At 40.2% G+C, this 14,734-nt stretch overlaps 1 protein-coding gene across 1 annotated transcript in view; it reads left to right on the forward strand.

Moving 5' to 3' along the window:
- NEGR1 (neuronal growth regulator 1) overlaps window positions 1-14,734 on the forward strand; it is a 2,727,005-nt gene that overhangs the window by 900,649 nt on the left and 1,811,622 nt on the right. Inside the window, exon 2 of the mRNA XM_069642755.1 lies at window positions 3,394-3,626. Within this exon, the coding sequence (XP_069498856.1) occupies window positions 3,394-3,626 (233 nt within the window). The remainder of the gene's footprint in view (window positions 1-3,393; window positions 3,627-14,734) is intronic.

Here is a 14,734-nt window from a genome sequence, read left to right on the forward strand (position 1 = left end):
CCTTAAGACGTCCTCCATAGCTTTCCTTCTAATACATTTAGCCAAGTAGTTTCCTTAGCAATATGCACCACAAGCCCATATAACATATGGGATGATGCAGGAGTTATATCATTTTAATAATACCTCAACAGAAAAGCCCCAAGATTGTGTAAGAAATTTCCTAATTGCCTTACATTTAGTAGTTGTTTTATTTATTATATATTTCGAGAAGATCTCTTTGTCCATACTATTAGATATTAGCACTCCAAGGAATTGATAACTAGATATCTCTTCTAGGTCTATTTTGAACAACCCAATTATGGGGGTAATTCGCGGAATTTAGCGCACAAGTGGCGCACGCGGCTGGCGCACAGAGTGTGCGTGCGGCAGTCTGCACCAGCCGCGTGCGCCAAAACCCATTTCGGCACACAGCGCATTCATGGATTTATACATCCATAAGCAGCCATGGTGCAGAGTGGTGCAGTGACCCTGCAGCAGTGTCAGTTACACCCCCAACCCTGCCCCATGCACCAAAAACATTGCACAAATCCAGTACATGGCGCAAAGGTATGAATTCAAGTACCCCGCTCGCGCCAGCAAAATCGCTTGTAAAACTCCACGCGCACCCCTCAGAATACGTGTATCCCACTTGCCCAGCGAAATTGTGTGTAAAACTCCACGCGCACCCATGGAATACACGTACCACACTCGCGCCAGTGAAATCGCATGTAAAAATCCATGTGCAACCCTGGAATACACGTACCGTGCTCGCGCCAGCAAAATGGCATGTAAAAATCCACACGCACCCCTCAGAATATAGGTACCCACTGCCACAATGATCTCGCACACTACTGGGTGTGCACTCTGAATGTGCGCTCCACTATGCCCCTGGTTGCAATATGGGCTGCATTGTATCTTACCTGGGGTGGTGTGGTGGGGTTCCGTATTGGTGTCCTCATGTGGTTGCTCAGCGTGTAGGCACCTGGTGTTGGCACCTGGTGTTGGCAGCATGACTGCGTGGGCTTTGAGACATCCCCAACAATGGTAGTTGTCCGCTGAAATTACCCAGTGGCCAAGAAATGCAGGACATTGAGCACCTTTTCCAAGGGGCTCAGTACTTGGGAGCACAAGGTGGTTGATGTGAGTTCAACCTCCCACTCAGTGACCAGGTCTAGGATGATACAAGGTGAAAAATTAATTTAAAAAAAAAAAGAATTAATTAATAAAAAGATCAATCTGGTCATCAGGCATCCTGAAAAGGCTGGTCCTGGGCAAAAAAAAATGCAGGGCCTGGCTATTCTCCTCCTCCTGCTGTGTCCCATGATCAGTGCAGCGAGAAATGGGACACTCAGCGTAGCAATATATATGTGTTTGGTGTTTGTATTCGATTCCATGAATATGTGCAGTTTGTGTGTATGTGCGCGTTCCGTGTATTTCCCAGCAGTACTTCCCCAGTTATGTCCTCATTTTCATGCGTTGTTCCCCATTCCGCGTGTTCCACCCCGTGGTCCGCCCCCTTTTGATGTGTGCGCTACATGTTGTGCGCTTTCGCTGTGCACGTCGCGCACAGCGTTCGGGATGTTGGAGTGACGTGTGAGCCCGTGTGAACCACGCGCGGATTTGGCGCACATCCCGGAGAAAACATGCGCAGGGCCTTCCATGAATCCACGGGTGCGCATGCGCTTGCTTTTCACACTTGCGCCAGCTTGCGCCACGGATTTCGGCGCACATTTATTCCATGGCCCCTATATCTTTTAATCGTTCTTAGATCAGATTTGATCGTCATTATTTTTGTTTTGGACAAATTGATAACTAAGCCATGCTTTTTAGAATGTAGATCCAAAGCTGTGGGGCTATGCTGTAAACCCAACCCAGTTTGATCAAGAATTACTATATCATGATATCTGGGTAATAGGGTGTATTGAGATGCGTGGAGGATCATTATTACAATTTTTAAAGATCTGCCACATATATGTTAAATAAGACTGGGGCTAGAGTACAGCCTTGTTATAGTCCATATTTGACCGACACCTCATCACTTAATAAGCCTTCCTGATTGATTCCAATGTGTACTATATTCTTAGAGTAAAAATATTTAACAAAATATAAAATGTGGTGGTGCATTCCTGTATGCCTAGTAAAAACACATTGGGTTCTCAGTGCCTTCACCTTCTTCTACACCTCACAAATGCACATAGCCTTCTCACAACTGTGTCCTTCTCCTCTCCCTACAATATGCACACAGGCGCCTCAGTACTTTGGCATTTATCTATGCCTACAAATTGAATGAGGGGTTAACAGTGCTGTAACATTCGCCTACCCCTTATAAATAAACATAACATTCTCAGTGCTTTTCTCTGATGCCTGGCCGACACATGCCAGGTTCTCTCTGCTTTAGCCTCTCCTTGTCCTACAAAATATACAAGGGTTTCTCAATTCTTCAGTATTGCCGTCTGAACTGGGGTTCTCAGTGCTTTGGCATTCTCTTATGCCTATGCTTTTGGGGTTCTTACTAAAGGTGAGCCGCAGACTGAAATCCAGATGGTGTGTGCTTCAGTCACTCAAAGGACAGCAGTTTAACTCTCAACTCTTCCAATCACATTTTTTTACACCATGGTTATTTTTCACACTGTTATGCGATTTTGGAAATGTGGATCGCACAGTGTCTAGATGTGGAATTCTTTCGTAAATCCTCTAATATCCAAATGGACCAAGTGTTGGTCATGGCAACAGTCATTATGTCCTAACAATAGGCTCATTTCAAAAGTACATTTGTGTGCACAGTAAGTAACTTTATTTAGCTGGTCCTAGGACATTTGAGGTCATTTGAGGTCATTTGGCAGGTAAATACTCTACTACAATTTGCACGACAAAGCAACTTTCTCATGCAAGATACGAACGTCATCTATATATTACAGTGATGATTATCTGACTAATCCTAAATCAAATGAAGTACAAATAGTACTATGCTAATTGTGCTAGGAAATGGCATTCAATCTATCTTGCCTTTTCTACCCTACAAAGCTCTCAACCACATGCTTCCCTGCACTCTGTTTTAAATGTGTTTTTTAGACATGCGAGTATCATTTATGTATTTTTTAAAATTAATGTTTGAATGTCGGCAAATAAAGTAAAATGAACATGAAGGGGGAATTAAAATTATACAAGTAGTTATATTTATTCACTTAAATATATTCTTTGTCCCTAAATGTGAATACAAATGTGTATGTACTTGATTTGGTGTGCTATGATTCAGTTACAAATAAGCAATTCGAATTTTGCAAAAATCAGAAAGAAGAAAATTCAAAAGACTTCATAAAGACATCAATATTTTAGCAAAGAAAATGAACATTGTATTGGTATACCTTTTTTCTACATTTCCACTAACTGTCTTTTGTTTTTCATAATTCGCAGGTGTTATTTAGAAGACGGTCCATCAAAAGGTGCTTGGATCAATCGGTCGAGTATTATTTTCGCAGACAGAGATAAATGGACTGTAGATCCTAGAGTTTCAATTCAAACAAGCAATCAAAGGGAATACAGTCTACAAATACAAAGTGTGGATGTTTCGGATGATGGTCCATATACCTGTTCCGTACAAACTCAACACAGCCCACGAACAATGATTGTGCACTTAGTAGTACAAGGTAGGTGATAATCATGCAACTCTTTATCAATATTAGGTTCTTGGACACGTGTTAATTAATTCCTTATCTATTGATCTGTTAGTAGTGATGTAGGTGAAGACTCTTCAGGTTATCTTAATGAATTGTGTGGAAGGCACTATTGCATATGTCAATAAAAGAATATTGGAAATATGACCATTGGAAAGCATTAATAGCACAATATGTGTTGTATGCATTGTGTATGCATAATTTTCATGTTACATGACCTATTTGTTAGTTCTTTTAGGGTAAGAAGGAACAGAGTTTTTGAGGTGTACTTAAGACGTGTAATTAATATGGTTATACCACTGGTCACTAGATTGTGTCTTGAATTTTGTAATATGGGGTATGCTTAGGAGAGTTAAGGGCTTATGATGTCGATAATAATACTTTATTTTACATAGTATTTTACATTTATCCTAAGTACTTATAATATTCACTTTAAAAAGATCACTCAATCAATCACACAATCTATCAATTAATCATTTCTTCCAGTCAAACCTAAAAACAACCCACGTTAGAACAAAATTAAAATAAAAATGGCATCGTTTCTGAGTTTGGGCAGAAATCCCCAAAATCCAATGGCTTTATGGAATTGTAATCATAAACAAATTGACAAAGCATAACCATATAGAGAGCCCCTATTTGGGGACATTCTGTAAGCACATGCCTGGTAGTTTCTAGGTTATTTACAATTTTACAAAGTTGACAATATCTTGCTTCTGGAGCCACCTTCGATTGCGGCCCTCGTACGGTTAACACTGGCAATTGATGAATCCTAAGCCTTCATCTTAATTTACAGAGAGCTGGATCTGGGCATAATAGTAAGTGCTGTTGTGGCTGCTTAAAATGGTAAACAACATGTGCAATTCCCACATGGCTTTTAATGTGGCTAGATGTTCAATATTGCATAGCCAGTCCCATTTAATCACACAATGGCTCAATGCACCTGTAAGCGTAGCATAAACAGTGTATCTGGCAAAATAAGGGAACCAGTCAATCATTTTACATAGTTCTTGAAATAAATTCACCTGAGGGGAGGCGATTTTCCCCGACTTGCCCAAGGCATAACTCCTAGCAAAATGTGCTAACAAAGGGCAAATTGGTTCCACCTTGGCCTTCAATTTCAAGGAGCCCCTGCCAATCAAAAGCTGGGCTTTCAAGGATGTCAGTCCAAACACTAGACGGACATACTCAATCGAACTGGCACTAGACAATTGCAGCACAACATTCCTAAAACAGGATTCCACTCCATCTAGCCATTTTAGATTTTTTATATCGAGAGCTTCCAGGCCATTCAAAACCGTTGGACATAGTCACTGTTTGAATAGTAACAATGCTCCTTTTACGGATAACCCAACATGCTCCAACACACATTTCCTAGCCATATATGTGATCTGTCTGGCCCTTCTTACTTATGGCCCTTAACCACAACCTGCTGTCATGTCAAGGCCCAGATATTTAGAGGCATCAGTGTACTACACCACCAAAGTCACCAGTTTTATCCAGAGGATTCTTTTAGAGGAGACTAGCATTATCTTGGTTTTGGTAAGGTTGATTGAGAGCTAGTTCTCGTTTTCATACCTACCCAGTTTGTTAAGCATACATTTTATCCCTGTAAACAGATGATAAAATATAGCAAAATTGTCGCCGTAAAGCATACCTCTGATAGGCACATTGACAATCCTGGTAAGGCAGGCTGCTCTTACCCTCAGCCTATTCAATAGGCCTGCTATATACATGTTAAAAATCCGCAGGGCCAGCAATCAGACCTGACGTACCCCCCTGCTAATTCTCATCACCTCTGACAATTGGCCATGATCGCCAAGACGAATCTGAGCAGAAGTCTTAGTATACAGAGTCATGATTATCTCCAAAAGCCAGCTTGGACACCCCCATTGTCGCATCTTCCTCCACAATGTATTTCAATCAACTTGGTCGAATGCCAACCTAAAGTCGACAAAAGCAATATGAATTGAGGCTGAGCCGGGCTGTCTAGCTTGAGATATAGTTTTATTGAGTATGCTTATATCATGGGTAGTACTCGAACAAGGGCGGAAACCCATCTGAAAGGGGTGCAGTATGTTATTGTCTGTGACCCAGCTCTGTAAGTGCTCCAAGAAATGTAATGCAAATAATTTGCCCGTAATATCAAGCAAGGACAACGTCTTTGTAAACTGGGACCATCATTGATTTTCTCCAAGAGTCTGGAATAGTTCATGTAGATAATGAACAACACTGTGTCACTAATAGTGACCATGAACATGCTAATTGATTCACATTCTATGGAAAGGCTAGTAGTGGTGTAGGAGAAGACCCTCCCACTTATTACTAATAAATCTTGTGAAAGTCACCAACCATACCAAATAGACCTTACCCACCTTCTTTGTGAGTAGTTTTTACAAACTTAAATAGTGGCATACGGCATTTCATACAAAAACAAGGGGAGTCCTGGGAGGCCCTCTGCCGGGCATTAGTTCCGGTTATGAGAGCCTTACCCAGAGTCTTTATCTCACTATCTTTCACAGAAGAGAAATATCCAAAACATATCAGTGTTTGTCCTGCCCTAGGGGAGTCCAGCACCAAAATGCTAGACAATTCGGCACTGAACAAGAGTACCAACAGCAACCCAGGTAATTTCATACCACATAATACAATACCAATTGTATATAATTGAAACCAAATGTGTTGTGGTTTTTCAGTGGTATTTATGATGGAACCCCCCACCCCCAAACAAAACAAAACTTTGGCAGCCAATGAGTATGGATTAGCATACTTTCTTGCACTTAAATGTGAACATTTGGGATGCATTCATGCAATAATAGCGAATAGGTGTGTTCTTATTGTGGCGTAAATGTGTTTTATGGCTTTGAAATCATTTTACATGCTATTGACCATTTTTCATTACCTAATTGCTATGGATGTTGATTATGTAAATCTAGGAAGAATGAAATATTGATGAAAACTGATCAGTTGTGAGAATGCGATATGCAGAAAAAATATGGTACGAACTACGAAGAAAACAGCACTCTAAATGATAATGACATGTAAATAGTTGTGTAGAAGAATAACTATTATAAACATTACACACATCACCACTCTGCTAACCCAAACATGAAAATAAATAACTGCAACATGACAATGAAGATAACTATTATATGTGTCATTTGAGTGTGTGAAACATGGTTATTTGCCCCGCAAAAGGCAAATGTGCTCTTCATATTAGACGAAAATCCAATCCTACTGTATAATCGCTATAGATATAAAAAAAAACACATAGATATAAGCAACTGTGAAATAACTGAGCAAACTATAAATAGCGCTCATATCTTTAACCCTCTCAAAATAAAGAAGCCAATACATGATCACCGAAGCACAACATCTCTCGGGCACTGTCACTAATGAGCAGAATACATACCATAGTATTGCTCATCATTGTCGACACAATGCACAGGGAATTTAATTTGAGTTGTGTATGTATGTTTAAGTCAGTGTATTATGCAAACATTGCTTTGAAGCCACAGAGCACTGTACAACAAAGAACGTGGATGTACATGCAAAGATTGGATACAGTGGATTACACACCCTGGATACGGGTTCATTTATCCAGGTATTCTCCAAAGACTTTTTTTTTTGTTCACAGAAAGCGACACATTTAAAAAAGAACATCATCACAGACAGAAAAAATGCACGAATGGAGCAAGCGTTTTAACGAGATTTGAGCTGTATGGGAGTAGGACTGTCATAATGGGTAGTGCAAAACACCAGGGGCAAGATTACAGAAACTGTGCACGAGTGCATGTGCAAAATTGCACCGTATTAGCACTACAGCAAAGTTTACTCTAGTGCAAAAAACATTGGGGCATATTAGGAAATATTTGCAGCATGACAAGAGCAATGTTTCATGGTATAAGCTCTAGGGTAAACATTTTCCCAGTGAAAAGAGATGCACTTTCGATGCATTTTTGCACCAGTGCAAAGTTTACCATGGTGCTAATACGAAAAAAGCTCTAGTGCAAACTTTGCCCTGGTGCAAACATGCTTTCACAATGCACTTGGGCACCTTTTTCCCTAGTGCGTATATCATGAAAATCTGAACTTGCCACAGTGTGAATGTTTTCTAATACGGCCCAGACTTTTTTTGCACTATGGCAAACTTTGCCCTAGTGCTTATACTGTGCAATTACATACTTGCAACGGTGCAAGGTTTCTGTAATCAAGTCACAGGGAATAATTTACAGAGCAAAATGCTCAGTATTGTCAACAGAAAGGATTCAAGTCACAGTTTCTAAAAGTGACAGATCACCTATAAGGGACTGTGACAAGAGACACTATTTCATGAGTTTGGCGATCACCGAAAACGTAGAACAGTAAGATAACCAAGGATTAGAAAGATAGTTTAGTGCAGTGCTGTTCAATCATCTGAAAAATATATACTTTTCTTAATATGCACAATGGGGAATGGTAAGAAAGGTGTGTGCAAATGCATTGGGTGGGGATAGCAGGGTTGTAAAAATAATTTCAACCATTATGATTGGAGTCGACACATATCAGGAAAATGTCAGGGCAAAGAAACTTACCTCATGGAGGTAATGTGGCAGAAGAAACCTGGAAACACACCAGAAAAAAGTCAATTTATCTCATAATGTGTTTTGGCAGAAAAAAGGCTAACTAACGTGCCACATCCAGGAAAAGGGACAATATCGAGACAATGGTAAAGCTGGGACATCAGCATTGTGAATTAAATTGTTTTTAATCAGTGCATCATAGTCAATGATTTCCAGCACAGACAGACATTTCTTTTGTTTAAGGAAATATGGTATGGGAATGGAAATAAATCCTATCTTTCAGGCCACACAACTCAATACAAGACTGTCGTTCTATGTTGTAGGCCTTCCTGTATTCTCTAATTGTGCCTCCTCCCCCATTTGATAGCGAAAAAGTGTCTTATGAACATATGACCCGCTAAAAACTGGATTTAGAGCATAAACACCACTTGTTGATAGACCTCATTGTGATTCACTTGCACAACAGCTCCTGCAGTGGTATATTAAAGGCCATAAGGATTGTCCATCTTTTAAGAGTTTCTCATTGAGGTGTCTGTGGAATGTATGCAGAGTTTAATGTTCTTTCATCTCTATGGGGTGCTATCATTTTGTGGCTGGTCTTCATTATCCTTGCCAGATAACGTTTTTTTTGTAGCTGATCCTGATTGGGGTGGACAGGATGGTTGGTAGTGAGAGATGATGATCATAAGGAATGTTGACCCTTTGTGTTAGAAGCTCATATGTGTCATGCAGTTAGTTTCCAGTAAGACTGTCATTTTAGTCCAGATGAGATATGAGGTTTTTTGGGGCATATATGAGTCTAGCTGCTTTGTATTTTCATGTTATGATGTCTGGGCTGGCTAAAATTCACAATTCTCTTTAAACTCCAGGATTTGTTATTAAATGGATTTGCAAAATGGAACATTTCCAGTTGTCCCGTTTCAAAATATCGGGTTGCATGAAGAATGCTTCAGTATGTTCTTAAGTCACTTTATTTATATGAAATCAGTCAGTGCATGCTAGCCCTTTTGGAATGGGTGTGCCATTTGATTCCTGTTTTGCAAGCCAGCTCCTCCTGTGAGGGAGGCAGCCTGGAGAGCTGTGTTACCCTACCTCTCAATGGATCAAATAGAGGCAACCCCAAGGGCTACATTCTTGCTGGGAGAAGCAGAGACAGTCTGGCTTTGGGAATACACATAACCCTTCCACAGGGCTGGCATGTGTGCCTGTATCTACACTCTCTCCAGATGGAAATCCATCACACACATGCATGTAAATGTAAATGACATCGATACACGTACAACACCTTAAGGTAGTGACCATGCCCTTACATGCACAGACCCCATACCCCATTCCCCAAGATACACATTGCCCACACATACAGTGGAGAACCATACATGGTCAGAAATGCAACAAAAGCTTTTACCAAAAAAAGCCTTCAGGCCATCTTGCAGTTCCATAAAAGGGCACAGTGGGCAACATTGCTTCATTAAAAAACAAACAGCCAGAGTGGGATGTTCTGGTATTACTCTTTGCAATTATTATTTAATGCAAATCACCTTTCATATTTCTAAACCACTTGATTAACATAAACCAATATATTTAAGCAATAACACATTTCCTATTTCTTGGGAAGATGATTCATTTTGTTATCACCATGAAGAATAACACTCAAACAGCCCCCACGGGCATCTAATTAAAAGCAAATTTTAAACAGCTCAAACCACTTTCAGAGTGTTTTCAATCAATTTACATACAGGCCAATCATGTTTTTTTTTTTAATGCACCCGTCCATAAAATAATTATAACACGCTTATTTTGCTATGTGCATGCCATATTAGCCACTACTTGTTCAATAAAAGTTACAGCGTAGATTCTAGTTGCAGTTCAAAGATTATGGCCTAATTTATGGCCTAATTTTAATTGGAGACCCTTGATTGCTATGTTGATTTAGCATATCTGTTTTTGATCTACCTAAGGTTTTGGCTAGGAATGATGTTGCAACCATGAAATAGGCTCAACAGAAATGTGTGTCAGTGATGTAAGGAACATATGAAAACGCTTGTCTATGTTCAATTCTATATATATATATATATATATATATATATATATATATATATATATATATATATATATATATATATAAATAAAACTTTGTTAACGGGACGTTATGGTTAAGTTGCTCTACTAAAAATTCAGTAAAAAATGTTGATGTCATCTTTGATGTCCTGGGTGTTAGTGTTAGCAGTGCACAGTGGTGGCGTGAGTTATGGTTGCTTAGCTTACCATAACTGGCGAATTTCAAGGGTTTTTCAGTTTTACTTGGAACCATAACGTCCCATTAACAAAGTTGTTTTTACTGAATTTCACAGGTTTTTAGTAGAGCAACTTAACCATAACGTCCTGTTATCAATGTTTTTTTTTTACTGAATTTCACAGGTTTTTAGTAGAGCAACTTAACCATAACGTCCCGTTAACAATGTTTTTTAACGGAATTTCATAGCTTTTTAGTAGGGCAACTTAATCGTAACATCCCTTTAACAAAGTTGTTTTACTGAATATACACATTCATCATGTGAAATTGGGAGATAATTACTAGGACCCCCTTACTTTGTGTGCATGTAACATAGAACATACTGAACCTCCTTCGCTGATGGTAATTGAAGGCCACGGACTGAGTGTCTGTCCACGGACGGGCGCGGACGACAGCAACACTACCCTAACAGTCAGGGGGTATTTGAAATTGTTCTATCATGCCATATAAAAACTGCAGAAGGTTAAAAAGCAGCACATAAACACATTATAAGTAGTAATAAATAACCATTGGAACCTACACGTCTCACACATAACCCATCCATATAAATACCATGTGTAATGAAATGGATTATACCATAACTAAAAAAAATATGCCTCCAACGTAATTACCTCACAGAAACTGTACAGCTACAAGCGATAGTAGACAAACACAACAGAACAAATACAAATTACAAGAAAGTAGTAAGTGAACTTAATTTTTTGTGTATGTCGGTACACTTTTTGTATGAGGTGCAGAACCATTAATGTATTTCTGTTGTTTTCACACAGAAATGTGCAGTACTTTGGACTGGCTGGAGGAGAATTGGTACACACTTCTCTGCATAAGCAAATTAATAGTCAGTGCTTTATGGATACTTAACATATATATATTTATTTTTAACAGACCAGGTAAAAAATGAACAAAATCCACCAAAAGACACAGTACAAGAGACGTTGAAACGCATAGAAGGCAAAGTGGACATGCTACAAGAGAATTTTAACGGGTTAAGGCAACTGGTGGAGGCCCACGTCAAAGGAAAAATAAGATACCACTGTCCTACCTGTACCTGTCCCCCTTCTCCATTTCCCAGTGAACTATCCCAAAACCCTGAAGAACAACATAAACATTTCAAAGAAACTTCCAATGCTTCATCCCCTCACAACGAGCCTGTGGAAACCCCTAATTCCCCTATATTTTTTTCAGTGTCTGCTTCCCCCTCTCTCTCTTAATTGTTGCATATGTGTTTAATAAAAAAAAGTTATCTTACTTTTAATGGAATTGTGTGAGTCCAATATTTTTTTTTTTAAAAAGAGTTAAAATGTCTGCAGACAGAGCACCTGTTCTGCATGTCCATAATTAATAAAATATGGATGTCCCAAGGACACTATACCTGTCTGTACCATCTGCAGCGAAGATGGAACTGTCCGTAGAACAGGAATGGTGTCCAGCATGTCCGTAGTCAAACAACATGGAGGTGTCCTAAGGACACTATACCTTGCCGTACAGTGAGCAGAACATCTACGCACATGTGCACCACACCTGTAAATCCTGCAAACATCGTGCCTGTTACTGTCCTTCTCACTTGTGTCACACTTTTAATTAGTTTCTGGACCCGAAGACTGTCCGTAGAACACCCGCGTGCATGCGCACAACCATTCCTGGCATTTGGTGTCTTGCGGGCACCCATTTCCTTTGCGGATGAGTTCACGACATCATCATGTGACCGCACCCACGCTGAGTGTATTCCCTAATTTCAGCACTTTGTGTGCTTCCGCAGCATTTCAAAAGAATGTATGCACACAAGCCAAATTATTTTACAATACAAAATCACCATTTCACATGTCCCACACAATAGCCCTAGCTTTCCACATAATGTTTGTAATTTGTTCTACTCTTTGAGTGATCGATATGGTCAAGAGGCGCACCCCTCTGCCCCTATAAAAGGCCACACCCCCAAGCTCATCTTCATTGTACTTCTGGCGATTGTAGATTGAGTTTTTCTGCTTTTAGTGCTCTAGTGGAGATTATCTAACCAACCCTAATGGCATCCATGGCTGCTGTTGCTACATCAGCCTCAGCACCACCCCCAAACCTCCCACCGCCACCACCTCCCCAAGGGCCTGCAGAGGGAAATAGGCATGAGGATGTAGAGAGCGAGGATGAAGAGAATGAGGTGGGAGAACTTCCTACTACCACCACTCGCCAGGAGTCGTGGGTGTGGCAGTTGTTTACAGTTTATGGTAACGTACCAAAAGCACATGCGAACCTGGTCACCTGTAAAAAGTGCAATTTGCTGCTGAGTCGTCGGAGACCTGGTGTGTACAGCTTTGGTATGACAACCATTAAGCAACACCTAACTTTGTTGCACGGTGTGGACATTCGCAAAGTGGTACCATGTAAAGAACGTAGTAGGTTGAGTTCCTCAGCAGCATCCTCCGTGTCCGATCTTTTCTCCACAAGAGACACTCGTGTGGGAGAGCTCATCGTTCCAGCTGCCTCACAGGCCATTCGCGATGCTGTTGACCCTTACCTTTCGAAGGTCACAATATTGTGTATGTACTGCGACTCTGCAAGGGGGAGAGTCTTTGAAGGGCTTTTGAGACTACAGTCAAGGAACACCAGAAGAAGTGCTATCTACCTAAATAAGGCCCACCCTATATTTTTCTCTCGCCACCTGCCCTTTCTTATCCCCATGGTTAGTGTCCCTTCCTTACCCTCCTTTCCCCTCCTCTCATAGTGTGTTGTGTGTAAAAAAATCAAAAAAATATAAAGCAACACAAATTTAAAAGAAAGGGTCTTTTCAGAGCCGCCTTTCTCAGTGTAAAAAAGTAACTATCAAGTAAATGGTGTAGGCCTCAGCACATTTTTTTAAAAAAGTCTGCGGACAGTCCTAGGACAGACAACATTTTAGGGTGCAACTGTAGCAAAACCAATGCACTTTTCTCTGGGAGTAAGTGGTGGCTCTGAAAAGAGCCTTTTGGTGGTGTTGTGTGTGTTTGAAAAACTTGGATTCCTCAACAAGTAATGCAAAATAGGTCACCATAATGGCAAAAAAGGTTGCAATGCATTTTGTACATTGCGAAGAAAAATCTGATTGCCAGCATATGTAAGATGGACTCCATCTCTGCGAAAAATGAATGTGCTATGAAACATAATATTTTCATTGTGGAAAGAGGACATGCCAACATCTCTTAGAAAGGCACAAACAGCCTTATTGACATTGAGCCTGGCTTTCTCCATTTGTTGACCATATAAAGAAGAAAACAGCCACATTTGTCTTTGTGCAATAAGTGAAAAAATTACGTGGCAATTTGGAAACATGTACATGACCTTCTCAAGTCCTTCCTTCATTGCAAATTGCAAAGAAATTCCAGACACATGCCCTAAACTGTTTTCGCTACAATGAATGATAATTATATCAGGATGACGCTCTGTCTGTAAAGTAGCACAGAGAGGTACCAAGTCCAGCCACTTCATTCCACGCACTACATGCCAGTGCACTTCCACATAAGGGAATCCAAGATCTGCAGATATACCGCAATGTTATGCATGCACCTTCAACCATTGTATCCATGAGTCTCCCTAAATCCAGATAATCTGTTTTCGACCACACACAGCCATAGCTGTCTATTGTCCTCTCAGGGAAAAGACGTTCTCACTAAATCTCTCCATTCACAACACACCTACTGAACTTTACTGAACAATCCCTAGCTCCGCTCATTCTCATTTGCATGCCTCTTCACCCCAAAATCCCTGTATGTATTATGCGCTGCCTGCAGACTACCGCCATGTCCGCGGACATGTAGAGGATCTGAGCGTAACGACTGTACATTTAAATAGTGTCCCCATTTTCCCCTTTAAGATGGGCTCTGAAAAGAGACGTTTTTTTCATTTTTTTGCAGATGCCTGACAGACACCAGTTATTTTGTATTTTTTTTTCTTCTTAGTTTACTCCTATAATCAGTAAATAACCATCTCCAAAGCAAGCCTTACATTCCAAAAGAACATGGAATTTCCCAAAAATGATAAAGAAACACCATTTGCTTCAAAATAAGCCGCATTACTGGAAACAATGTTCTCGTGGTTGCAGAAAAACATACCAGCTCTTAACATGAAAGCACGCATGCCGCAATTGATTGCACACAAGATTTTGGCTACCACTACTGCTAACACTGCTCCTATAAATCCTGATATGGTAGCAAAGAACCATAGTAAAAAAAGTATTTTAGCAAAAATGTTCCGCCACA

This window comes from Ambystoma mexicanum, chromosome 1q (assembly GCF_040938575.1).
Source record: "Ambystoma mexicanum isolate Mex_15411 chromosome 1q, UKY_AmexF1_1, whole genome shotgun sequence".
In the NCBI taxonomy this organism is placed as follows: Eukaryota; Metazoa; Chordata; class Amphibia; order Caudata; family Ambystomatidae; genus Ambystoma; species Ambystoma mexicanum.